At 44.5% G+C, this 27,758-nt stretch overlaps 1 protein-coding gene across 1 annotated transcript; it reads left to right on the forward strand.

The window, feature by feature from the left end:
* The first annotated feature begins 1,635 nt into the window (after positions 1-1,635).
* ACE2 (angiotensin converting enzyme 2) lies at positions 1,636-26,235 on the forward strand. The gene is made up of 18 exons (XM_009480645.2): positions 1,636-1,824; positions 4,858-5,016; positions 6,922-7,015; positions 7,622-7,765; positions 9,108-9,220; positions 9,744-9,852; positions 10,561-10,658; positions 12,161-12,330; positions 13,393-13,619; positions 14,411-14,555; positions 16,149-16,247; positions 16,914-17,036; positions 17,397-17,569; positions 18,551-18,609; positions 22,827-22,927; positions 23,907-24,023; positions 25,270-25,464; positions 26,115-26,235. The coding sequence occupies exons 1-18, from the start codon at positions 1,636-1,638 to the stop codon at positions 26,233-26,235; spliced, it is 2,436 nt and encodes an 811-aa protein (XP_009478920.2).
* The last annotated feature ends 1,523 nt before the right edge of the window (positions 26,236-27,758 follow it).

Raw genomic sequence — 27,758 nt, forward strand, 5'->3', positions numbered from 1 at the left:
CCCAGACAAATGCAAAATGCACGAATTAGTGCCACCCCAGAATTAGATGTACAGAGACAAAAATGGGAACGGCTGAGCAGGCAGCAGTACTACCAGAAAGGTCACAACTGGAATATGAGTCAGTGTTGGCTAATGTTGCCAGAAAGAAGGTGTGTATCAGCAAGGTACAGCACGTAAGATGCAGACGGTGATTGTGCTACTGATCATTGATAAGGTTTTGGTTATGATCAGATATGGGCACCATCGCTGTGGAAGCACAAAATGTGGCGAGTCTGGATGGCACCAAGAAGAGTAACATGCAGTTTAGGGAACGTGACCTTTGGGGAAGGGTTGAGTGAATGTTGTTGGCTTTCCCTTGAGAAAAAAAGATTGTTAGAGGATTGCACATGGATGACAGAGCTCACTTGGCTCTGGTCCACAAGGACATGGGTGTCAGAAAATACTGAAGCAAGGTGCTTCCTCAGGGTCCCTGGTTTTGGGCTCTGCTTGCTGGGGATGCCTGTTGCTGGTGGCTCTGCTGAGGCTGTGCTGTGTTTATCCCATGACAGATGGGAGGGATGGAGGTCCTTTCTTGGGGTTTGGCAATGAAAGGGCTGATTGCTGCTGCTGCCATGTAGACAGACTCGTAGTGGTTTTGGAGAAGCTCTGCTGGCAACTGGAAACCAACCCCTTAGATATGGCTGCAGAGTTGTGTCTCAAAAAGCTCCCCCTCCCAAGAAACAAACAAAGCAACCTAAACCAAAACCAACCAAGTGATCCTGAGCAGAAACAGGCTAATTTAAAAAGTTCTAAGGTATTGTCTGATCGATAACACTCAACCCAAGCTGCATTTCCAGAACTAATTCATGCATTGATTTTCCCATTGATTTGCAGTAAGTGCTACGTTCCTAGCTAGATTAGCAAAGGTATTTAGATATTAAACTGGAGTCATCTTAGTAGTCTTAGTCACCTTAGTACTTAAATCCAGTTGATCTATAGTTCAGATTAGGTCCCTATGCAAGATGCTGTGATCCCATGAGGTCTCTTGCTACTTTTTGATAGTTCAGTAAGCATGTTTAAAAATCTGGTTTTATATGCCCCAGCTGCTTTGAAAATGAGGTATATTCTCCAAATCGCTGGGGCTTTGCAAAGCCTTTTAAAACATGGGCCTAAATACCCAACCACGTACCCTATGTCAGGCTAACTGGGGTTTCTTCCTGCCTGGGAGTTAAGGTTCATGGCTTGGTGTTTCAGTGAAGTTTCTAAATATTTTTACAGCTTATCACCAACCTGTTAAAGGATTCACAGATTCTGAGCTACCAAAGATACGGGCAGGCTATAGATAAAGTGACCAGCTGTATCATTGACAGCACATTTGGGAAACATTAACCAAAAGTAAAAGCCTTTTATAAGAAGGCCATAAAATGGCAGGAGGAATTATGTTTTTCCAAAGTTAATCATTGACTTTTGTTTATTTGGCTTTTTATAAAAAACTTTTTCCTTTCTCTCTTACAATGGATAAAACCTATAAAAGGCCCAGGAGATTGGATTCAGCCTTTTCCTCATGCTAGCCATGCTTGAAGGCTGATGAGACAGAGCTGAACAGAGAAGCTTACCCAAGGAAACCTACTTCATTGGGACATTCTCAGCCCGGACATGAACATGTTGGTCCAACTCTGGCTTTTCTGTGCTCTGAGCGCTGTTGTGACCCCTCAGAATGTCACACAACAAGCCCAAATGTTTCTAGAAGAGTTTAACAGGAGGGCAGAAGATATCAGCTATGAGAGCTCCCTTGCCTCATGGAACTACAACACCAACATCACTGAGGCCACTGCTAGGAAAATGGTAAGTGCTCCATCCTGTGGGTCATTTTAGGAATGTGACAGCTACTTTCTAGTTTATTTTGGTTCCACCAAGCTTGGCTGAAATTGGAGTGCTACTTCTTTGGTAGCTGTGATGTAGTTTCAGGAGGGTAGAGGGGCTTGCTTTAACATAGCAATGCCTCACTGGAGGTGCCTGGGTCACTACCAGTCTCTAAAGCCTAGGGTTGGTGCCAGGGCTGCCCTCGCACTGCACAGGGACGGCCGGAGGCTGGACTTGTCCCTAGCAATCACCTCAAGTCACCCTGGTGAGTGGAGGGAAAAGGCAAGGGAGCACTGCATGTTTGGCCCCAAAATCTGAGCTGGATGGAGAGAGACACCTTCTGCTTGGGGTCCACCACCACCAGTGCCTCCTGGTGCAGCATTTCTGTGTGGGGCCCTTTTCCTCTTGGAGAGGACACAGCCCAGAGGGGATGGTCTTCTAGGGCCCGGGCTAGGTGCTGTCCTGCAGCACAAGGGGATGGGATTGGAATCTTGTGCCCATGTGAGCTCAGGTCTCCCACTTTTCATAAGACTGAACTAACACTGGGCTTTTTGCTGACACAGACAATGCTCTCTCTTCTCTGTTGCTGAAATTGTTTTACTTCTTGCTGAATATGCAAAACTTTTCTGAATGTAGACATTCTATTAAATCTTTGCTGATGGTTTGATGTAGTGGTCTACCCCCTTTACCCAGTGGAGGACCTTCCCCCCCCGCCCCCCATCACTCTTCTCATGGTCAGGGATGTTGGTAGACTGCCTGGAGGTATTTAACTGGGAAAAAATGTAGTGAGATCATGGATTTCCAAATGCCAGCAGTGGAGTTTGTAGTACAGTGGTCTAGTACGTTGGTTTGAAAGTCAATTTCTATATGCAGAAAGGACCACAGCATTGGTACTTATGCTGTCTTGCAACACAGTTCTCCCTGCTTCTCAACACCAACCTCTAGCTGTCCCAGCCAACGGGGTCTCTAGGTGAGTAGATCAAGAGCAGTCAGCCATGATCTGTCTGGTTACCGGTACTGCCATGCCTCAGCCTAGCATCTTGTAACCTTGGAGCCTTTCAAAATGAACCAAAAGACCTTGAATTTTGTAGCTGTGTGTATTTTAAAGTTAACTCAAGCTTTAGAGAACAATTCAGAGCATAAAAATGAAGCTGAACATCCTGCATCTACTTTTGCATAATTGTTTAAGTCTTCCACTTTGTGGTCTTATAGCTTAATTAAAACATGGTTTAATTATTGTATTTCTTAATTAAAGCAAGGAGACTGGTTACTGGAAGAAATCCTAATGACTAATCATTGTCAATCTGGAATGTTTTCCGAGGCACCAGGTACTTAAACTGTAACGTTTCCAAACATGTAAAATGAAAGCCCCATATAGTACTTTCAGCATTAATGAGATGATAATAAAATACATGAGGAGATACCAGCAATAAGAACCAATTAGTCCAGTGCTCTGAGAGAATGTTTTCTCTCACATGATCTCTTCAGTAGCGCTGGTAATAAACCCACTGCTTCCCCTCCTCCCTTTCTGCTGGAGGCGCAGAGTTAATGAACACTGTCCCTTCTGGCTCCTTCCCACCCATTTTCCTTGTAAATTGGGCCATGAACCCCGTAACTATTCCTCTGACTTATCAACCAGTTCCTCTAATTGGGGAAAAATCAGACAACAAGCTAACTTCTTCCCCCTGGCTTTTGTAGCCAAAGAGCCCCCTCTTCCGTCCTGCTGCTCCTAAGGCACCTCTCCGTCCCTGCTCAGGACAAGCAGTTCAGAAACAGATTTACACAGTGATGCTCTTCCTCTGGGTGCTTATCAAGCTCTTGCCCACTGAGCTTTGCAAGCCGCTGAGCAGTGGCAGGGCTGTTTGCTCTGCTCCCGTGAAGGGGAGAGTTTGGAAAGCCTCCAGGTGATGGCTGCCCTCGCACAGAGGTGTTGCATGGGCAGGGGGAGATGCGGGGATGGGACTGCCCAGGGCTTGCACCTGCTACTGCCTCTATCCATCAGAGCCTAAAGCAGGTACGGTGGGTCCATCACGCACAGGGCTGGACAACCTGGGCACAGCCCTGGCGAAAGCATTGGCCTTGCCATGTGTTTGCACAGCGGTGAAGTGTGCCTGAAAGAGCTCTGCAGGCATAATATGACATTTGTGTTTCCTAATGTCTCAGCAGGGAGGGACGGGCATTACAGGTGCCCTCTCCACAACCCAGGAAGCTCTGCCATGAGCACAATTAACGAAACTGTCCCAAGGACCCAGGTTAATTAGTACTGTTCTTGTTGCCCTTTAGGATGGGTGCTGATGTGCTAAACTATGTACAAACACGTTAAAAAAAGGTGAATAAGACAGTCCCAAATCCAAATAATGTTCTTATGGTGCTACTTTGTTCATTGAAATCTGGGAGTTTTGCATGTCATGGTATGTAATTGCAGCAGTGGTAAAAGAAATCTCATGCAAAACATTGAGGTTTTGCATGCCCAATTTAGGCACGTGTTTAGAGCTTCCTATGCCCACGTATAATCTTTTCTTTACCAAAACTTCAGGAGAAAGTGATATTTGCATAGTGAAAAGGCTCAATATCTTGGCTACTGTCCGTCACTGCTACTGAAGCAGAAATGGGGAATGACATCTGGGTCACAGAACTCTTGTGCCCTGGCTTGTATCTGGTTTCTGTTAGGCACAGGTGGGTGAAGAAAAGCACTAAGGGAAGAATACGTGATGATTTAGAGTAGCAGGGAACACAGCTTGGTGATGCTGGGTCAATTGTAACAAGCATGGCGTGAGGAGTCAGTCCTGCTTTTTGCTGTTTCCAAAGAAAAATGGTTATCTGGGTATGTGACTAAAACAAAGCCAAAAAGTTCTCCAGCCGTTTCACTGCACAGTGCAAGTACTTAACTCGCAATCCACAGGTGGTCTCCACAAATGAAGTTCTCCCCAGAAGTAATATTTTTGCCCACTGAGTACATCAGGCTGCTGCACTCTGTTGGTGGAGTAATTCAGGGTTTGTATGAACCCCTTTCAGAACGAGGCAGATGCCAAGTGGTCTGCGTTTTACGATGAGGCCTCCAGGAACGCCAGCAGCTTCCCATTAGCCAGCATCCAGGATGATCTCACCAGGCTCCAGATCCAGGCTCTCCAGGACAGAGGATCATCTGTGCTGCCACTGGAAAAATATAACAGAGTAAGTTGCTGAATGTAGCTCATTTTCGTCGGGTGAGTTGAGCTGCCACACACAACACCCCTGAGCAAGGACACGGTGCTGTCACCACCCTGCTTGTCTCGGGATGATGCTGTCTCCCAGCATGGGTATGGAGACTATACCTGTACCCGGTGCTCACAGCAGTACAGGACCAGAGGGGTGGTCTGGCTTAGGAAGCTGGTTCCCATTCAAGTCAGCAGTTTTGCCATGTAATCCGTGCAATGAATTTCGAACACAGACACGCCTCAAGAGTTGTCCTTGCACAAATGGCCAGATTAGTCATAACAAGAAAAGAGGACTTGTGGTAAGTACTTGGCTAAGTCCAGACCTAGGGCAATGAGCAGAAAGAGATGGGTGAAAGGACATTCAGTGAGTCAAAAAGGTGGAGGTGGAGGAAGTCTTTCTTTCTCTGCATATGTTGCATTATCAAACTGTGAAAAAGAGGGGATGTTTCTACACAGTGGGCAGCCTGGGATGCTTGAGATTGGGAAGGGAACTTTCTTTTTCCACACAAAGTTGCTGAAGGCCAGCAAGATTTATCAAGATGCATAACAAGGTTTGACATTTCCACTGACAAGTTCATGTAAAAGGCATGTATATGGGTAACAACTCTATGTGGAATTGGAGCGAGCAGCTATGCAGACTCAAAAGGGATTTATAACCAAGCACTTGAGGGTTAAATAAGTTTCCTTTTGCTGGAGATCAAATTGAAATATAGCACTGAGTTAGGGGATCCTAATCCTGAGATTTTTCTGCTAAGATCAGCAATGGTAACCACCATGCAAGAAAAGCAGTGGACTGGCTGGATATCCTGTCTGATCCAAATAAGATGTGTTTCTGGAAAGGCAAATTCCCTTGGTGGGAATGCAGACAGTTCATACAAATGTATATTTATTTTGGAGTACAGCAGTGCACTGATGGTAATGCTGTCTCTGTTGAGGAGGTATTTTCTCCAGTAGCCTCCCTGTTCAGACATTTGTAGTTTCCTAGATAAATGTCCCTTGAGGCTGATATTGTTGATTCTTGCTTGAAAGGTGACTTTTTGTACAGTCTGATGGGATTCCGTAGGAATATTTAAGTATTCTTCACTGATACAAAAATTTCCCTGGGCACCCACTTATTTTAATGCTGACAGAGATGAAGTTAGAGCTAGTCATTAACTACCCCTCCCACTGACAGCTCTACATAGTTCTGATTTAAAGCTTTAAATGAGAAATACCATAGTCGTAAAGGAAAAGCTAAAAGTGGTGCATGCTTTTCTTGAGGTATGAAAACCTGAAAACCTAAAAAAACCCCAAACCCAGAGCTATGTAGCATAGCTTCTGAGATAGAGCTGAATGATTTCAGATGCATTTGGCCTTCAGCTGACCCAAGACATGAGCCGTAACTTCTCAGTAATGGAAGATAAGCAGATCTATGCAATCAGTTGATGTGATGTTAAAAACCACAAGCAACAGTCAGCCTGGCAGCATCTGCAGAAGGGGCCTGTTCTGCTGCCATTCAAAACCACGACCTACCTGGAGAGTTTAGGTGGGTCCACACTTATGGAAGCGCATTGCTAAACATTATTGTTTTATTGCTGCTGTATATTGATAGCTCCCTTGTGACAGTCTGTGCTCATTAAATTCAGAGCTCTCTCTGACTGGATATTAAGGACCTGTAGATTACGTCATATATTTGGGAGATTGTCTGTCTTTTCCAGCTAGGTCCTGGTTCAGTAATGCATTTAGGCAAATTCTTTCATTAATCTCTACTGAGCTTAAACATATGCTTAAATGTTAAGCTGGTGGGTGAAGTGTTGAATCAAGCTCTTAAGGAATTAGCATAATTGGCTGTTATTTTGCACAGAGTGGGTTTCTAATGAGCTATCTCGCATCTAACTTGCAGCTGAGCACTGTGCTAAATAAAATGAGTACCATCTACAGCACCGGGTCCGTCTGTAAAACCACCGAACCGTCTGAGTGTTTGGTGCTGGAGCCAGGTACAGTACTAACCACTGCCCCTACTGTGTCCTTTACACTACGGGTTCAAAAAGAAAAAGCTCAAGGGTGGCTCCTGACTGCAAGAGAACAGTTTGCAGTTTCAATAGATATACCCTGCTATCTAAAGCTTAGTCATAATTTTATTGCACCTTGCAGTTCAGGGGCCTCCAGCAGGCTTGCTGCACACGAGACATACTGTCTCCTACTTGTAGTAGACAAAATTTGTAGAGGGCTGCTCAGCTTGTGTGGCAGCCTGCCTGTCACCTGGGGTTTGCCTACATCACAGAAAATCTATTTTTTCCCCTGTCATCAAAGACTTGCTGGACTCAACGCTGCGTTGAATGCTACCAACTTAAGGGAAGCTAATGCAGAGAGAGCATTTAAAGGACTCATGATCTGCTCTGTGTCTCTTAAAGAGAAGGGGAAAACCTTAAATCAGAAATGGATGCAGTAAAATAATGGGGTCTTTCAGTATATCAAACACAAAGTGTATTCTTCTTAGTTCATGAAATTTCTTTCATTTTGGCTCATTTGCCTGCTGTGAAAGAAAAATAAAGAGATTCTGCTTTTTCAAGGCCTAGTACTTATTTTTTTTTTTCTGACAGGTCTGGACACTATTATGGCTAACAGCACGGATTATCATGAGAGACTGTGGGCCTGGGAAGGCTGGAGAGCTGATGTTGGCAGGATGATGAGACCATTATACGAAGAGTATGTTGAACTTAAAAATGAGGTTGCAAAGCTTAATAGTAAGTCACATTTTTTTTTTCTTTTTTTCTGGCTTCCAGAAATTAACAAACATACTGCAGTCCTGTACAATTTGCACAGGAATTCAAAACCAATACTTTTTACACATTGATGAGCAGCGGTTTGCAGGTAATTTGCCCTTGGTGTGCATGTTGCAAAGTGAGAGGCAATGCAGACAGGTGCCATTGACCAGAGCAGAGGTCTGCCACCAGCCTGGAACAAAAGGGGGATGTCTTTGTTGGCACCTTTTCCAAATGCCATAATGTATCAGTACCCTTCATTACATACTGCCTTAACCAGAACTGCACTGCTTGTGACTTACGGGCAAGCATGCTCAATTTAAACAACTTCTGAGTGCTGCTGAGTCTTGGCGATGTCTCCTCTTTTCTATTGGCCTTGACCTTCTTGTACTAGCCACAAGCAGTGGTACATTTATAGGCATTATGCCCTAACCAGAATGATCAGATTTGGTAGGCCTGGGCCAGCAGAGGTAGCCAGGTGCTTAAAAAGGATTTTGCACTAAGGGAAGTGTGCGTCCGGTCAGAGATCTCCACACAAATCTTAGGGAACTGTCTTTTCAAGGAACAATGGCAAGTGGCTACTAATTTTTTTGGGGGGGTCTTCTAAAGTAGCTTCTGAAGTAACTACATCATCTGTCTCTTGGCCAAACAGCAGCTGTATCACCTACTTTCCTATACTCCTTGTTTTGTGAAAATTGTCAAGCTGGAGCTAGACACAGGAATAAGAAAATATAGTCCAAATAGTTAGACAGGAAAAACCCAAACTTTAGGAAATGGTCATTATGAATTTTCTCCATATCACTAAGGAAGGGACCTCAACTATGAGCCATTTCTACTCCAGGCTTGATGGAGCTCAGTGGACTGGAAGACTGAGTGGAACTGCGAGCTGAATTTCAGTTCTGGTGTCTACACTTGCCCTGGTTGTTTTGTTGCTGGAGGATGGGGCCCATATTCAATGTCCACCAGCTTATAACTTCTGTGAGAACCCCTTAGTATCCAGCCTGACCAGACGCTGCCCTCCCTCATAGCCACAGGAGCTCCAGTCTGGAGTGACAATTTTCTTTGACCTCCATCTCCAGCTGGAATGACCCTGATTAGCAGATAACCATGACTGCAATTTCTGCATTTCTTGGAAATCTCCCGTACCTGCACGTTCATGGGACAGAGCCTTGAAGGAGCACTCTCCTCCCCCCTAGACCCAGAGCATTTCACGCTTTGCTGCTTTGCTTTGGCAGAAAGGCTGCAGGTCTGCATGGGATCAGCAGGGAGCTGCACTGCTCCTGCAGACCTGAGCAGTGCCATGTGATGCATCCGTGCTTTACAGATTATTCTGACTACGGAGATTACTGGAGAGCAAATTATGAAGCAGACTATCCAGAAGAATACAAATACAGCCGTGACCAGCTGATCAAAGATGTGGAGAAGACATTTGAGCAGGTAGAGGCAGGAAAAACTCTCACCTGGGCCACAGGGTTGTGTTTTGTGATGGTGGGCTCACGTGACAATATTGTGAAGTAAGACGAAACCTGCTCTAAACTAGCTAATCTTAGTCTACATGGGGTTAACAGACATTGGGAGACATACATGACATCTAGGACCAGCTTGGTCCCCTCGGGCTGCACTGTGCCAAAGGCTGGGAAAGAGGGAGCCCTGCAGATCCATGTCTGTCCTCCAGGTAGGGCCCATGGGGGGAGGTATGTTTTCTATGGGGTAGCCGGCATCTTTGATACTCCGCATCTAAAGTTAGCAATGCTCCCTCCCTGGTACCTGAGCAGGACTTCTGAGGCTAGGATCTGGACTCAGCGCTTGAGCCCTGAGGCAGGGGAGCAAAGCTCAGCTGCAGGTTTGGAGTGCACCAGGAGAATTTCATCAGACACACCTTGGAGGCTCTCTGTTTAGGAGGGATGAGTGGCGTAGAGCAAACAGAAAATAATGTTTCCTTTTCCTCCTCTTCCTCCAGATAAAACCTCTGTATCAGCAGCTGCACGCCTATGTGAGGCACCGGCTGGAGCAGGTCTACGGCCCTGAGTTCATCAGCTCCACGGGATGCCTCCCTGCTCACTTGCTGGGTATGTCAACACGTCCGTGTCGCGCAAGCCTGACTTTGTACACAGGACAGTCAGCTTCAAGGCACATGGGAATAGAGTAATCTGCCTGTTTAATTATGATATTAACAAACAGGTTGCAGATAAGAGAAGGGGAGAGGAGAAATGGAGAAGTCCCTGGCAGAGATGACACAGCAGCAGAGGCAGGGAGGGAAGGCAGGTGTCCTCATCCTCACCGGAGCTGGTGGCACCCAGCTCAAAACTCCAGCACTGGGCTGGGACATTTCCCTCCCCTCTGTGCAGCACTTCTTTAGAAATGAGAGTTTCAGAGAGACTTATTTTTCCTTTTAAATCTTATCCTAAGCTCCCACATTTCATGATGTTGCTTTCAAAGCATGAAACATCAAGTTGCCATAACATGAACATGGCAGTGGCAATCACATGGACTAACAACATGGATGTTCAGTTTTGAATAAACCTTTAGGAAGGCGATCAGTCCTGAAACTGTATTGTACAAGAATACCTGATCTTGGGCAATAAAAGGATCTTTGATCTGAGTTTGACCTATGCATGACTTCCCAGAACTGCTCCCCTCCACACCTGGATCAGACCTGTTTAGATGTATAGGAGTCCCTATTTACGACACTGCGCAGTTTATAGAACTGTCTGGCACTTTTGAACAATATGTAATCAATCATTTAAAGTATTTCTATGTTTCCCTCTTTTTTGAAGGTGATATGTGGGGTAGATTTTGGACAAATCTGTATGCCTTGACCGTTCCCTATCCAGCCAAACCAAACATTGATGTAACTTCTACAATGGTTCAACAGGTAAGACATGCCTTTATGCAATATACATTATGTAACAAATCTAGATGGTCTAAAAATTATACACCACATGTCAGCAGCTCTCTAGAAAACCATAGCTGCCCTAAGGCAGACACAGTGCCAGCAAAGCGTTGCTTTCCGCATCCTTTTTTGCTCTTCACCTTAATGTGTTCATGCATTTTCCACTGTACCTTTTCCTTAGCTGGTCTCCTCTCTTTCTTCTCCACCCTCTTTGACTGACTTAATCTTGGCTCCAAGTCTGTTTTCCTCAGAGACACCTATCCGTTAAGAGATATATTTTGTATATATGAATATTTCAGGAGTCACAGAGTTGGCTGGTATCAAATATGACCTTTGCCAGCCATTACCATAATCAAATGGTTTGTATATCACAGGGGTTTTTTTGTCAGTCTTGTTTATTTGGATACAGCTAGGAAACTGCAATGTTGCCTGTTATCTTTTGATAACTGCATAGCACCATAAGGTCTGTGTTTGAGATTTGTAGTCCTAACAGCCACGACAGCACCTTTATGAGACCGAGAACATGGGGGAAGGTAACTCTTTGTAGTCTTGCCTAAGCTTCACTCCTTTTATAAAATAAAAGGTGGTCAGTGGAATTTGATTTCTGAAATGTGATTATTCACCTGAAATCTACCCTTCTCTCATAGGGAGCACATATGCAAACGTTATGCTGGCAAGAGAAGGAATAGCTAAATTTGATTCATAAGCAGTCTGCACAAGTCTGTGTTATTCTCACCTCTACTTTACAGTACTGACCCCCTTGTAGTCATAAATTTGTATATATTGAAGTACAGCTGTGAGGAGGGAAGCATTACTCATAGAGCCTTGGGGCAAAGGCTGGACTCATCCTTGTTGGTGGATGTGCCCAATTTAGGATTCTCATCCAACTGAGCTGTCTGCCACCTAAATCTCTGCAAAAACTCAGTCCAGTAAATGCAGAGCTCCTGCTATGTAGAATAATAAAACTGCTGAATGACAAAAATATTCTGGACATTAACATGCAGTTGCAATCTGATAAGCAACTTCTCTAGATATATTTGCCGGGTTTTATGGTTCTGGCCAAGATCTCCTCTCATGTTTATCTGCTGGGAATGTAGGTCCACTCCCTCAAATGAGTTGTCCCTGGCTGAAGTGGCTGAAGGGTCGGATCCCAGATCTGACATGCTACTGACAGGAATGCCTTTTTTATCTTCACTACCATATGTTTTATTGAGGGCTTCTCTGGTCTGGGCCAGGTGCTATCTGGTGAACCTGACCTGAGTGCAAAAACCTATTTTGTTTGCATGGAAAACGCTTAATTCCAGTTCCCAGCAGAACGTGCAGAACTGCCTAAGGCAGACACTACTGCCTTACTCTCAGTAAGTCAGATGCTGATCTGAAGTCGCTGGGAGATAAATATGAAGTCAGCTGCCCTGCGTTAAGCCGGCTGTTTGGAACAGGCTCCACACAGAAGCAGTGGTTAATGGTGGTGTTGTCTCTTTCAGAAATGGGATGCAGTGAAAATATTCAAAGCCGCTGAGGCCTTCTTCACCTCCGTCGGCCTCTACAAAATGACTGAGGGCTTCTGGAATAACTCCATGCTCACAGAGCCAACCGACAGCAGGAAGGTTGTCTGCCATCCTACGGCATGGGATCTGGGGAAAAATGACTACAGGTACTGCAATTACTCTGACCCCGTTTTGTACCATCTCCTAGAACATTCATATTTTCACTTAAGGTGCAGCATGCTGGTTTAAGTTATATTTTTTCCTCATTTATTATTTTTTGCTGGCTGATAAGAGGGGAAAGGAAGACAAGAGAGCAGGGATCTTGTGGGACTGTAAACCTTTCTGTGTAACTTTTTCTGTGAACACCTAAGGACTACTCTCAAATTTAAGCAGAGAAGTGGCTATTATTTATATGAATTAGAGAAATAATGACTATATGCTAGGGCTTAAGAAATAAGCAGAAATGTGGGTGCTTGTAGATACCAGTGAGATCTGTGGACATCTGCACATTCTGCAGCAATAGCACAGGGTCCCTGGGTAGCAAGTGAAAACTTCCTGAGAGCCTACCATCTATCTTTAGCAGATATAACTAGTTTCATGAAAATCCATCAATATCTTCCATATCTGGGAAAGGAGAGGGACAGAAAGTTCCCACACAATGAAGTCTCCTGGGGCAAATTCTGTCCCCCGCTGCATTCCCACAGTTATCCGGGGAAAGAGGCTGGTCCCCAGCAGAGCATTAGTGAAAGCTGCCAGCCTCACACCTCACACCTCAGCAGTCTGGGGAAGGTGAAAGGAAACCCTATTTGGAAGAAATTCCTTTAATAAATAGTACCTACACGAGGATGAAGCAGCAGGAGTCACTGACACACAGGTTTTTTTACACTATCTGCCTAAGTTTGATTTTGGGTACTCGCTCCAATACACATGGTGAGTTTATCGCCAAGTTTCAGAGAGCAGCTACTTCTCACAAAACAGCAATTTTCTCTTGCTCCCAGCACAATTTCAAGGTAGCTGAAAGTGTTTTGCCGAGTTCCCCTCCAAGCCTCACCCTTGCAGGAGGAACTGCACCCCATGCTAGGATGTGGCCACCCGGGTTTTGCGAGGGGCGAGGGGCGTTTGCAAGCTCTGGAAGGCTGCTTTGCCCCGCAGTTGTGGCAGACAGGACTCAGCAGCACCTGGCTGGGCCACCGTATCTCTAACCACGAACACTTTACTCTGGTGTGCAGGATCAAGATGTGCACCAAAGTGACCATGGACGACTTCCTGACCGCACACCATGAGATGGGCCACATCGAGTACGACATGGCATATTCTGCGCAGCCCTACCTGCTAAGAGGCGGCGCCAACGAGGGCTTCCATGAAGCAGTAGGTGAAATTATGTCACTTTCTGCAGCCACTCCTCAGCACTTGAAATCTCTTGGCCTCCTAGAGCCAACTTTCCAAGACGATGAAGGTAAATAAATGCATAAATATTATATCTTTAAGCGAAAACACTTGCAGGCCTTATTTTGTAGCAGAAGATTGTGTCTGCAAACTGAGTGATCAACAGAGAGGCTTCTGAGACTCTTACCGCACTAACTTACCATACTATTTTTTTCCCAAATCACATCATGAAGCAAGGATCAATACTTTATAATGCTGCTACATAATTTAGACACAAATAGCTAGCACTTCATTACCTTCAACACTGAACAACTCATTCCAAAATCTTCATAGTTCCTTTAGATGACCCTCCAATAGTCTTTTCAATTTCTGTTGCATGAATCCATACATATCTCTACTAAGGTATGTATTTAGCAGTTCAAAGGAAACTGAAACCTTGAGCTTTACATCTCCCAATTAAGTGAACACTGAGTGGACAACATAGGGAGGACCTCATTATAATGCAGTTTGTCTGGCTTCTTTGAGTATTACCTTATAAGGATGGAGATGTACCAAAGTCTTCAGCTCAAAATTCCCCAGAGCCTGGGAAGGTTTTCAGTGGAGGATAATGAAATCTAAATGCCAAAGGGCTAGGTTATTTAAGAGGTAGGGTGGAAAGAAAGAGAGACAAAACTGTATACAATACCTAAGTGATCTTTTATCAAGTTTTTTTCACTAGTATTCTTCCTTCCACTTTTTCCTTGGTGAAAATCTGTAATTCAAACCAGATGTAAGCATTAGCTGTAAAAGGAAGCAACTTTAGCTGTCTAATCAGATACTAATTGCTACCATAACCATTACCTTAACTGCTTCTCTCTTCAGAAACTGAAATCAACTTTCTGCTCAAACAAGCACTAACGATTGTTGGAACAATGCCTTTTACTTACATGCTGGAGAAGTGGAGGTGGATGGTGTTCAGGGGTGAGATTACAAAGCAGGAATGGATGAAGCGGTGGTGGGAGATGAAGTAAGTTTGAGAAACAAAGAGGGTCTTTTGCAAATGAATTTGCAAAACCAACCCTTCGTAGTTACTCAACATACTGAGTTGCCTGTGCCCCCAGAGAGCAGGATCTGTCTCTCAGGGTGTTTCTACAAAGCCCGGTAGAGTGCCAGCTAGGAACAGCCAACGTGGTGCAGTCAATGTCTCACAAGCCGTGTATCCCTATTAGCACTATGTACAGCCCTGGGCAGTTTACCCTGCCTCTCGGCAGACTTTCTCCTCATTTCTAATGTCAGCTTCTCTGACAAAGGAAGCCCATGGCCTTCGCATGGGAAGTTCCAGATCCCAGGATCAACATTGCCGCCCCACCGATGCATGCCCCAAGGCACCTTCATAGCTTAAGTACAGCCCTTCCCTAAGTCTCACTGGGCATATGCTCTGTCTGGTTTGCTCCCCACCTCCTTAAGGACAGGTGGAAAGTGAAGGTCATCGTACTTGCCAGCTTGAGAAGCATACAGATCTCAGTCTACCAAATATCTGTGCACACTTCTCTGCTTTGCGTTTCCTCCCCATTCTAGAATGGTTTTGGAGTAAAATTGTCTGAAAGACTCCAGACTCATTCTTTCCTTTCTTATGTATTAAGATAGCACCTCCCTCGGTCAAGAAAATACAGTTCCCTTGGCAAGTAACATCCAGAGGTGCCTTTTCAGATTATGCTCACCAGCCAATCTATTTTCAGCACCTTGGAGCTCAAGATTAAAAAGCAGTTTGATTCAGACTAGAGTCTGTTAGTTCCCAGGTTGGTTAACATGGGGGCAGAAAAATGCAAAGAAACCAAACAAGCCCCACACTGAAAATGGAGTCTGCACTCTAACACGGACTCAAACAGTGAGCCTCCATCAGCAAACAAAATCTATAATAAAACTTGATACAAGCAAGCCTCCTGACCCACTGTAAAAATCAGTCAGCTTCGATTTATTCAAAAGTAGCAGAGATGTCAGAGAAATGGAGAATGACAAATTGTTCAGGGAAGCTTATCACATCTGTTGTAGCGGCACTGCAAAGCTCTCTGCTGGAACAAGACCTTGAAATACAGGTTTACGGAAAATATTTCTGTGTAAGCTTATTACCATTTTCAGAATTTAGGGCATGGGCTTGTTTCCATAGTACTGCTCAGGAAACATGCTCTCAAGAGAGGAAAACAAAGAGAAAACTCATGTCTAGCCCAGTGGCACAGCAGGCCATACACCTTTTGGGTCATCCAGTCTCTGCTCGCACTTACCCAGCACAAAAATGCAGTGTTAGTCTCCAAACTCAGGATGGACCAGGGCATGAGGTGTGCGTGTGAAGCTCATGTCTTGTAGATTATTTCATACCCCTAATTACTCCCTGCACACCCTGCTATCATACAAATCCCTTCCTTGCACTCTCAGTTTCAAAGCAGCTGCTTCTCTATGGTCTCCAGCTGTGGAGCAGTACTCACTTGGGAGCTGAATGGACTTCTGTTTGGAAGTGAGAGAGGTGCCCATATGTATCAGACAATACAGAGGAAGGGCAGAGTCAGATTATTTTTCCTTATTATCTATTAACAGAAATCCTGTGTTTTTCCTTCATCCCCAGGAGGGAAATAGTTGGCGTTGTGGAACCAGTCCCTCATGATGAAACCTATTGTGACCCTGCAGTGCTGTTTCACGTGGCCAATGATTACTCATTCATAAGGTAGCTCAGTGTTTAATTCATTAATACATTTTGGGTACAGAACAAGCCCCAACTACCTAAAACATCTACTGGAGAGTCTCAGGACACAATCTTATTTTGTTTAAGGTCCTGACTGAAGGTCACTGATTTCAGTGGAATTTTTTCTGTGGACATCAGGAGATGCTCCATAGCAATCTCTGAGCAGTGAAGAGGCTGCTGAGCTTCTTGCCAAGCAGAGAAGCTTTGTGCTGCCATCAAACCAGCGGGAGCACATCTGTATGAGGTGCTTGCCTCCTGGGGAGACAGTGTGCCCCATACCACTGTCGTTCGGGCCATGCACATGCATTCCTGAAGCAACTAACTCTGGATGTCTCTCCGTGTCCCAGCCATCTCATTTTAGAGGGCTCAGCCGGAGCACAGGGTTGGGCCTTAAAAACCTTACTCGCTTCTGGTTTATATGGCAGCAAACAAATTTGGGGCTCTTCTGCTGCATTGGATCTCGGCATTTTGTTAAATCTGAGTTAGCGTAGCCTATAAATATCAGCTGGCCTCTCTCCCTGCAGTGCAGCCGCCCAAGCAGGAGCGCCGGCTGGCACAGCAGAGCTTTGCAAAGGCCAAGGGCTTGCGGGTTTTCTTGCCAGATGACTGACAAAACCTGTGCCTTCCTTCTCCTTACCCTTCCTTTAGGTATTACACCCGGACCATCTATCAGTTCCAGTTTCAGGAGGCACTTTGCAAGACAGCTAAGCATACTGGCCCTCTTCACACATGTGACATTACCAACTCCACAGCAGCTGGTCATAATTTGAGGTAACAAACCAAATTTCTCACACATAATAAATCAGGGTATAACAAAACCGAATTCATCCTTGAAAGCTTCTGGAGTCAATGAGGTTGCATCAAGAATGAACCTAGCTGGAAAATTTAGCATGTATCTACTCAGTTTATTTTGACAAGTTGACTAAATTTATACCCACTGCGGACCTAAACATCAAAGGTTACATTGCCTGTTAATGAGAAAATAATTTATTTTATTAATAGGAATGATGGGAAGAAGGAGGGAATTCAGAAGCAAAAAAGAAAACTTTGATACTGATCGCAGATTTTTTTGCTAGATGTATAGATGGAACATGGCAATAATATGTATTACCTCTCCTTTCACATACACAGACAACTGCTTGCATTAGGCAGATCCAAGCCCTGGACTCAAGCGCTGGAAAATGTAACAAGAGAGAAATACTTGAATGCAGCGCCCTTGCTCCACTACTTTGAACCTTTATATAAGTGGCTGCAAAAGAACAATTCTGGCAGATACATTGGTTGGAAAACAGACTGGGCTCCATGTATGTACAGCTTGTGGGTGAATTAAGGACACTTGGTAGTCCTCGCAATCCTTGACCAGCAAAGTTCCTCTCTCTTGTATCTGTTGAAGGCTCTTCTCCCTGGGGAAGCAGGGTTATGGGAAATACACACGAGCAGTAAGTTCTACTCATGGGAAGGCAGACCGGCTTCCTTATGGCCAAAGCTGGAGAAGTCAGCACACATGGGGTTTATCACAGCCTCACCCAGTTTTCAGAAATAGAATTTATGTTTTTTTAATAGTAGCAGCACTAAGAGTGTCGGATGGCTGTGCAGCGGGAAGAAAGACCAGAGGCTTGGACTTGCGTGGTGCTTGCCTGAGAGCGGTGCACATGTTCTGCAGGGCTGGGAGCCACCAGTCCTGGTAGCCAGAGAACCCTGATCTGGGGGCACAGGGGCAAACCAGTACAGAAAAATTACTACTATTTTGTTTGCTGTCATGTGCTAGTCAAAGAAGGGAGCTCAAGGGGAGGAAAAGGAGGAGACCATGGACAAATGCGATTTTCAGCCTATTGTGGTGACACTGAGTGTTGAACCACGCAGGTTTTATATGTGTAATCACTGTCAGTACTGGAGAGCACTGTAACTCTTACAGTGCTGTGCCGGTCTCTAATGGTAGGATTCACTTAACCAGACACCAACATCTGCATCTGAGCTGCTCATTCCCTAGTGGGAAAGAGGCATTTCCTTTGGGAGATGTCTAAAGATGTCTAAAGAAGACCAGAGGACTGCACTCTAGCTGTGCTTGTTCTTTCTGTCTACTACAAAGCCAGACTTGGGTGACTGACAGCTCAGATGTGGATGTTTGCAGTAGAGGTGGCTGAAGGGAAACAAGATTAATCCCACCAAGCTGGCCAGGGGAAGCAGGGGAACCTGTAAGGAAACTCTAGCCATCCCAGCATTTCCCAGGGACAGACTTTGTGTTGCTGCAGCTCTGACACGGACGTTGTTTCTTTTTAAACCAGATTCTGGCAATGCCATCAAAGTGCGCATCAGCCTGAAGTCAGCCCTGGGGGACCAGGCGGTAAGTGTGTTTGCGCTGTGGCACTCTTCCCATTGCTCGGGCAACAGAGATGTTGTGCTAATGGCTCTCAGAAAATAAGGCAGGGTATAGCTGATCTTTGTGTCTGAAGAGTGGCGTCAGCTCAGGTGAAGGGCTATCACATAAAAGATGTGTCTTCTGAGTTTGTGGTCAAGACTCCCTCTACAGTTAGTGGAGGGACCTCTCCAGGGAGTGGTCCCACCCATTTTAGGAAAGACATCTCAGCTAGATGAGTTGAGTTATTCTGTGGAGATACTGATCATTTTTTACCTGCTACAAGACATGTAGGGGAACCTGTGTACCTGAAAACAGCTATTTTTTTTTCCCAGCTATGCTGATGTGTCTAAATAAAACCTTTTACTAATTTCTTCTAATTTCCATTATCATGGCTATGGTGGCTGCCTTTAGAAGTTATTATTAGAGCAGCTACTTCACATTTAAACGTGGGGCTAAAGCAGAGGGGTTGAATCCCACTCTCTGTTCTCAAATGCTCTTGATTTCACACTGAAGCACTTATGCCAGCATTCCTTTGTAGATTTTTGTTTGCTTGTTTGCTGTAATCTTTCCAGGTCCTGATATGTTCAGCTGCCTCCTTGCCCTCCAACCCTAGAGACAGCTTTGTTATTAAGATTGTGGGGGGCAGCACAGCTGCTTCTGTTTCAGATGAGGAGAAGGGCTTTCATTCCCAAGAGCTTGTCTGCTTTTCCCAGTTATACCAGCTGGTCCAATAAAATGTATTATAGCAACCGAAAAAACTCATCAAAGCCAAAGACAGCTTTTAAGATTTTAAACAGAGCACTGGCTTAGCCCATCTGCTTAACCCAGGCTGAAAATTTGCTCCTTATTCTAGCTGTGCCTCTTTATGCTAATCTCATGGAGGCTGCATAGAAGGCTTAAGTGCAGACACTTCATTCCTGTTAATAGCCATTTTCACCTTGCAGAACATCAGTAATTTTCCAAGAACGAGTATGTCATCAGGCAGGTCATTTAGACCTGCGCATCGGAGCCTATTGGACTAGCAAGGACACAATACCATGGGCTCATTTTTCATATGAATTGATGCTCTCACTTCTATCACTCTCTCACATGCAAGCCCCACTGGAGTTTTATTGCTTCCTAGACCGCTGAGTCGAGTTAGATACAATTCAAAACTGATATCAACAGCATGAAAAGGTTCCATATTACAACACATTTATTAGTCATTATGGTTAATGTTTATCTTAATACCATTTTTATGCTTGCCTTTTGCCATCACAGTCTTTTGTTGTGCAATTGAGCAGCTGTAAAACAATCTCATACAGATTACTTAATTTGAATTATTGTACGGACAGTAGGTTCCTAAGCTCTGAAGAGCAAGCCATGCATTTTCCTCTCAAAACCAGTCCACATCACCAGCTTGCAAGAAACCTTTTTGATTCGGTGGCTTTCTGACTCCCCACAAATTTCCCTTAGGCTGAGCTCCCAGGGACATGACTCTGAATGCTGGTATGCCAGCAGTGGGTAATGGTACACGCATGAACTGGCATAGAGAAAAGACAGGGGGAACCTTGGGCAGGAATCTTAGCCCGGCTACAAAGAGCAGTATGTTTTGGCTGCTTTACACGGCTCACCGCGCACAGAAGCTGGGAACTCAGTGCAACTGTTTGTTTACGATGTAGTTCGAGCTGCTTTGTGCTGTTAGGACAGAAGAAAGCATTCTGAGTATGCCAGCAAATCTTTTTGCATTTCTGCTCTTTAGTGTTGGATAGAGCAGAAAGGGAAAGACCCCCCCCCCCCCCCCTTCTGCAGAGGGAGCCTCACTGGGGGGCAGCGGGGGCAGCTGCAGGGCATGCAGGCAGTCCTGCACCTCTCAGCTACCCACCCTGGCCGTTACCAGCAGGGAAGATTCAATAGCCCAAAGTTCTGGCAAATTAAGCACCCAGACTCACAGACAGGCTTATGCCAGCTGTGCCAGAGCCTGTGCTGCTGCAATTACCCTGCTAATTGTTTTCAGGCTGATGAGATTAGAGCTGCAGCCGTAGCATGGCTGGATCACCAGTGTAGCTGATGAGGCTGAAACACCCACAGCTTTGCTTCAGCTGGGGCTTGATGAAAGTGGCCTCCCAAGGGAAACTGCTACAAGATCCCCTCTGAATCACTCGGAGTCTGTCTTATTTAAAAGAAAGGGTTCCAGGAGTGTCAATCCCCTGACCACCACTTGAAAATGGGACCTCTCTTCAAACATTAATTCAAAATTCCCCACTGGGTCAATGTCATACGTGTGATTACATTGTAAAAGGCTGGTACACGAGATGGTGTTAGGAAATGGAGAGCTGTCAGCCTGCAGGCATTTTGATGTATATTACAATGGAAAACCCTTTTTTGAATTAGAGGCCAGACTTATGCTGTCTTTCAAGTCACACGTGGGATCTTGGAGGCAATGCGCTATAACAGAGCAGAGGTGCTTGGCAAAGTTCATTTTGCTCTGAAAGGCAAAGCAGCCTCTGTAACAAACAGCACACGCCAAGGTAGGTTTCCGAGATGCCTAGGGAAGGCATGTGGGTAGTCATTACTCAAACACAGATCAGAAGCCGGCTAGGTACTTCCCATCCACACAGCCTGTAATGGTATTTACACAGGCACTTGAGAGGCACAGTGGCAATTAAAATACATTAGTCTTGAAAAGACAAAATATACGCCATGGAAACAAATAAATTATTAAAAAGCTAAGATGCTAAGTACTACAAGCAGCAGTAGAGGAATCAAGTTCAATTAGCTCCTGGTTGTGGGGGGGAGGAGCACTGCAGAGCCTGAAGATGTCGGGGAGAAATGAAAAATTGAGAAGCCCGGCACAACAGCATCGTAGGCTGTGATGGTGAACACTGCCAGCTGCCGGAGACAAGAGCGGTGACAAGGAGAGTGCTTCGGCGCAGGGCTTTGCCTGCCACCCAGCAAGCAGGAGAACGCCGGGGGCATTTGCCAAAGCAAAGGTGACCCAGAGCTTCAACCCTTGCTGGCGGGAGCAGCCAGACCCGGCACAGCAGCCAGGATCCTGCCGGGATCGGGCTGGGGGCTGCGCTGCTGGCGGGGCCTTTGGGTCACCTGCGCCTTTCCTGGGGCCTGATCCTGCATGGACTGACAGCACTTTCTGCTCTTTCCTCCCGTGTATTTCTCCCTCTTCGTTATTTCTATCAGTGCCAAGAGGAGGACAGGGTTGAAAAATGTAGCTGGGTTTTACAAAGCCTGTTACAACAGAGCCGCCTCCTACCACACCTTCCCGAATGATACTCGAGAAAGTCAGGAGCTGTGTAAAACTGTCACTGACAGCATTTATAGGCTGTCAGGAATCTGCTCAGGTACCATAAATGCAATCAAATCTGGGCCTTCGGGGGATAAAAAAAAATTGCCACAGAGTTCAAACAGGAATTTTCCCTTTGTGCACACACGGTGTTGCACAACGGACCAGGCTGCATTATCAGCTCCTGCCGTGGTTTTTGCCCCCTGTACAGCTCTCAGTTCCTGCCCTGAAGAAGCTGTTTTGACTTCCACTGCAAATAACTTTGGACTCATAAGGCAGGCTGGGAGGAGCCTGCACACAGGCAGTGCATTTTTTATATCACCTATCTATTCTCCAGGAAAAACCAACAAATATATGCCTGCTGCAGAAATACTGATGCAAAGAGTTTTTTACCAAAACAAAACAAGCCCCAAACAAAAATCCCAGCTCATCAAGCAAATAAATGAGCCACCTTCACACAACCACTCCACCCCAAAGTTTCTCCTCCTTTAAAGAACAGGTCTGCAAATAAAATTATGTGATTAAACCAAGATCTAAATTATGAAATCTTTAGACTTCAAACAGAATGCACAATATTTAGTAGGAATAATGTTGCTCCTCCTGCCTTTGCTCCCTATAAGGCAGGGAGATGGGCTGGGACTGCAACATCTTCAGCAGCCCCATGTAAAGGTACCAGAAATTGCAGAGGGATGGCATGATGCAGTGTCTGGCAGCGGGAATGCCTGCTTGGTTATTCTCCTGCAGAGCACCCAGATTAACAGAGCTAAAAGGTTTGAGTAGGTTCCTGAAGTGCTATCATGGCACAAATAAATAATACTGCAGCGCATGCCAAGCATTACAATTGCTCTTTCTTTTTAGAATGATTTCTTAGTGTCAGGTAACTTGCCATCTCTGATGAATTTCTCTTATGGTGTTTTTGCAGTATGAATGGGATGAAAGCGAGCTCTTCTTGTTCAAGTCATCCATCGCCTATGCCATGAGAAAATACTTTGCAGAGGTGAAAAAACAGGAAGTTAACTTCCAGTGAGTGGCTTGCTTAATTGTGCCGGCTATGTCTATATTGCTTCTGGTTTGCTAGTGGCATGAATTGGTGGAATTAATTGTGCCTTCTGTGAAATGTAAGGTGATAGTGAACAATGTCAAACATCAGCTGGTTGTAAAAGGCAAGATGCCAGGCTTGGTTACATGCTGTCTTTTCACTCAGGAGTCTGAAGTTCAGGAGTAACGTGCTAAAGTTAGGTAACTTCAGTGGATGCAGAAGGCTTTGTCTCCCACAGCCGATCAGTGGTGGAAGTGAGCCTTGAGAATTTGTGCCTGACACCTATATCAGGGCAGATACACTGATTAGAAATAAAAATTTCTAACAATGTATGTGTAGGGTACTGGATATCCAAGAGGTTTTGGGCCAAGGAAAGATAAACTTGTTGATTATAAAGCACTAGAATTCTGTGCAGACTTATTAATCATATCTGTGTTCACTTACAAACATAATATCTATCACCTGAAATTGATTTGGGTAAGAAAAACAATCCTTTTTATTCGGTCTCTTAAAAAATTTTCAGAAGCTATCTACTTAAGCTATTTGATATTACTTTATGGAATGTCAGTCATGTAATGTCTAGGATCTACTCCCGGCAGAACATAAGGATGAAGGATCTTTTTTTTTTTCACTTGATACTTCACACATCACCTCATTCATGAGACCTGCCCCAAACACTCTCTGTTCTGCAGCTAATTATGTGCTTTGGAAACCTACGCTGAGGATTGTCTTAGGTACGGGGTGGACTCTCTCCATCTAAAGTTACGAATTAGCACATAGAAAAAGAAATTCTGTCAGGAAAATTGATTTCACTTCCCAGCTGAGGTCACTAGGAAGAATTCACTCAGCATAAACTAACCCCCTGGCACTGCCGATCAAACAGAACTGTTCACTTGCCTGAATTTAAAGCTAATGTCATCTCAACAGTTAAAAAAAAATCTTTCTCTTCTGTTTCACATTCAGGATTACAGACATTCATGTTGGGGAACAGACACAAAGGGTCTCCTTCTACCTTACTGTCAGCATGCCAGGTAACGTCAGTGATATTGTGCCCAAAGCTGACGTGGAAAACGCCATCAGGTGAGATTTTGCTCTCTGGGGGGAAAAAAACCCAACCAGGTGAAAAGGTGGAAGGGAAAGCAGTGCTCAAGTCAGCTGAGGCAGAAGGGGTGATGAGAAAGTCAGTCTAAAGTTAGCATGGAAGTAGTGGGATGAGAGAAACTGTTATGACACAAAGAAAACAGTCCATCTATCTGATGCTGTCTTGGACAACAGCTGATGTAAAGTGCTTCAGGGGGCTTGTAAAACTGCCATAACACACCTAATTGCATCATACCTTGCCAGGAAATATCATTCCTCAAACTTTAACAGGAACTGTCTTATATTCTGAAATACAGAACGCAGTAACGGTGTGTGCATGCACGCATGTTTTCTTCCTCTCAGTGAAAATTCAGTGCAAGAACTACTGTTAGCAAGGACTCCAGAATAATGATGTATTAGAAAGACAGCCAGATGTATTTGATTATAGAGAAATGAAGAGGTCAGAGCAGGAGCTAGTTCCCACTTACGGGTCAATGAAGAGCTCTTTTAGAGCACAGTATGACACCTCTGTAAGTCATTGCTGTAAAAGTGATAAGTAAAACTGCAGCTCTGCAGATGGTCACGGATAACGTGCAGTGGGAAATGAAGAGGGCACAAATCTAAAAGCAGCAGTGACATGAGATGGGGTTGAAAAAGCAGTGAGATAAGTTGGTGAACCAAGGGAGAAGAATATGGCTACAAAAGTCACTGTCTGGTTAGCACTCAATAGCAGAAGCAGAAGTTCAGGGAAAAACAAGGCACAGAAAATACACCAGGGAAAGGGTTTTCATGGCAGTGAAAAACACAAGAATCAAAACTATGGAAGACTGTGGGAGGGAAACAGGTAAGAAGACGTCAAAGCTGTGGTTCTCTCTCACATACCCAAGAAATTTATGGATAGCCAGGAAACTTAGGGTAAAGAGAATGAGGGGCAAAATGCAAATAGAGGGGGAGATCAGAAGGCTGTTTACCTCATTTTGATAAGTGTTAAGACTGAGTGTAAGAGTTCATACAGTGTCTGAACATGTCAGTTAAGCTGCAACAGGTTGAGGGCTTAAGTTACTGTGGTTGTCACTCACCACCCTATGCCAGAAGGAATATGGGTCTAGCAGTACCTCCTATGTAGCCTTTTCAAATGAGCCGTTCAGGGGAAGCTTGCTGCGCTGCAGATTTATAAACCAACTGAAAACTGTTTATTTCCTTCCAATAAACCCGTGAAACTGTTTGAATTTGCTCTTGATGGCAGGATGTCTCGGGGACGAATCAATGAGGCTTTCAGGCTGGGTGATAACACGCTGGAGTTTGTGGGCATATCTCCAACCCTGGCCACACCTTATGAACCACCAGTCACCATCTGGTTAATTATATTTGGGGTGGTCATTAGCCTGATTGTCATTGGAGTTATTGTCTTGATCATCACTGGACAGAGAGATCGCAAAAAGTGAGTAATATTTTTGTTACTATGATCATGACCACTGGGAGATGTCCTGATGATTGAATCATCAGGGTGCTTACAAATAGGCTGCCAAATCTAACTGAAGCAAGTTAAGGAATTAAAGCTTATTATCCCACTCCCATCAACAGTGACAGCTAAAGGTTCGGCTCCCTGCCTTTCAGCACATAGCAGCTTTGGCAGCTTAGCGCAATTTCCCCATCATCATCAGTGTAACCAAGGCAGCTGGACGCTGTGGCCACAGGGAGCTGTGGTGTGGCCAGGCTTCTGCCAACCCTGCTGCCAGGTGGATGGAGTGGCCTGCTGGGAACGCAGTGCCTTCTCCAACAGCAGAGTTGCCCACATTCATCAGCACCTGCAGTTTTCAATAATCTTGTTGGAGGCTGTCCAGCAATGTAGTTTTCCTTAAATATTATTGCATTAACAGCAATATAGCCGGGTTGGGTTTTTATATCTCTCCATTAATGGAGTTTCTAAGAACGTAGTAGGTTTGCTACAGTTCCCCTAAAATCAACACAATTCCATTTATATAAATACTCCCAATTAAACGCAGTATTATTTACAGTAGGAGATTCTGGGGATCCAGAAGGACTTCAACAGAACAGGGGCTTCTAGTATAAAATGAATTTTCGTTACAGGAGAGCCAGAGAAAGTAGGAGTGAAGCAACATCAAACTGTGAAGAGGTGAACTCTTACCATGAAGAGGGAAAAAGCAACATGGGTTTTCAGCCATCTGAAGAGACACAAACATCATTCTAGAAAACATGAGTACACCAAGGGTTTCTGTTTTTTTCATTTCACTTTTAACAATAGTGCCTAGCAAGGACCAAAACACTATGGATGTCATCAAACATAATGTCTTCTGGTTGACCGTTAATCTACTGGTTCATAGACAACAGCAAATTGCTGTTTATGTGGTAACCAGAAAACATGCACAAAAATGAAGATATATATGTCCTGTGGCTTTTCTATGAATTATGCGCATAATATTACACACCATTTGTGCTGCTTTTCATAAGCGTGCTGCATCCAACTTCTCTTTGTTTCCTCTGTAATGAGATAAAAAAGCTTGGAAGTATACAGTTGTATACAGATCAAGAGAGACATAAGAATAACTCACATACTCCTAATGCCCATGAGGAACATCTTGACCGTTCCAGACGGAGACCTCAAAAGTGTATCTAACAGACAGTGAGAAAAAAACTGACCACCAGAAGAACCTTAGTGATGAAGAACTCAATTTAATATGAAATAATGGCAATTTTTGCACGTTTAGGAAATCTGTATCAATGTAAAATGGATACTGGATGAAGACTAACAAGCACTGGAACTTTGTTAGGAAGTTGTAACATAAGTTATTTTTCTAACTGTTGGCTTGGTAAGTAAGTATTGTAGAGACAAAATAGTCCATGCTCCCTCCAAAAAAGAAAAAAAAAAATTAAAAGATCTTTGTGTTATGCTGTCATCTAAAAATGGAATAAACTTCCTTAATATTAAATGATCAAAGTTCTTTTTTTTTCAGTACCTTAGCCATTGCCTCCACTATTACAAATACTGCATATTATAAATACAGACTGCACTATTACATACAGGGGCAGTAGAATGAGGCTTGGGAGTTTCAGGTTGCACCTGAAAAAGCAAAGCAGTTCACAAGGAGGGTAGTGCAGCACTGGAACAGGTTGCCTATTCCATGCTCTGTGAGAGGCTGTAGGATCTCCACCTTTAGAAGCGTTCAGAGCTCAGGTAGACAAGGTATGGCAGATTGAGTGGTGGGGACAGTCCCACTCTGAGTGAGAAGTTTGGCTAGATGACCTCCAGAGGTCCCTTCCAGCCAGCATTTCTATGACTGTGTGTCTTGTAGGTCCCATGCCATACCTGCCAGCATGCCAGTGCAGTTGTTTTGTACACACCAGGGTCACTGAAAGGCACAAGGTGTCTACTCAGTCCTGCATTCTGACAAAGAGCCAGTAGCAAACACAAGCCTGCATGAAAAATGTTCAGCAAATGCACGGACTTTTAAACTCATGGACCTCCAAAATTATCAGAAACTGTAGAAAGCAGTCAAACATATATCTGAAAACAGACAGGTGGACTCTGTGGGCTCACAAAACACAATCCTAATGCTCCACACTAATTTCCTATTTAAGAGACAAGACCCTTAAATGAGACAGTTCGAAATGGTAGGCAGATGATACTGATTAACTGCAAACTAGACAGGAATGTAAAGGAATGAAAATAATTTTTTTTTAAGTTGCCTACCTACACCACATATTCCACTGCCA

This window comes from Pelecanus crispus, chromosome 1 (genome assembly GCF_030463565.1).
Source record: "Pelecanus crispus isolate bPelCri1 chromosome 1, bPelCri1.pri, whole genome shotgun sequence".
NCBI lineage: Eukaryota > Metazoa > Chordata > Aves > Pelecaniformes > Pelecanidae > Pelecanus > Pelecanus crispus.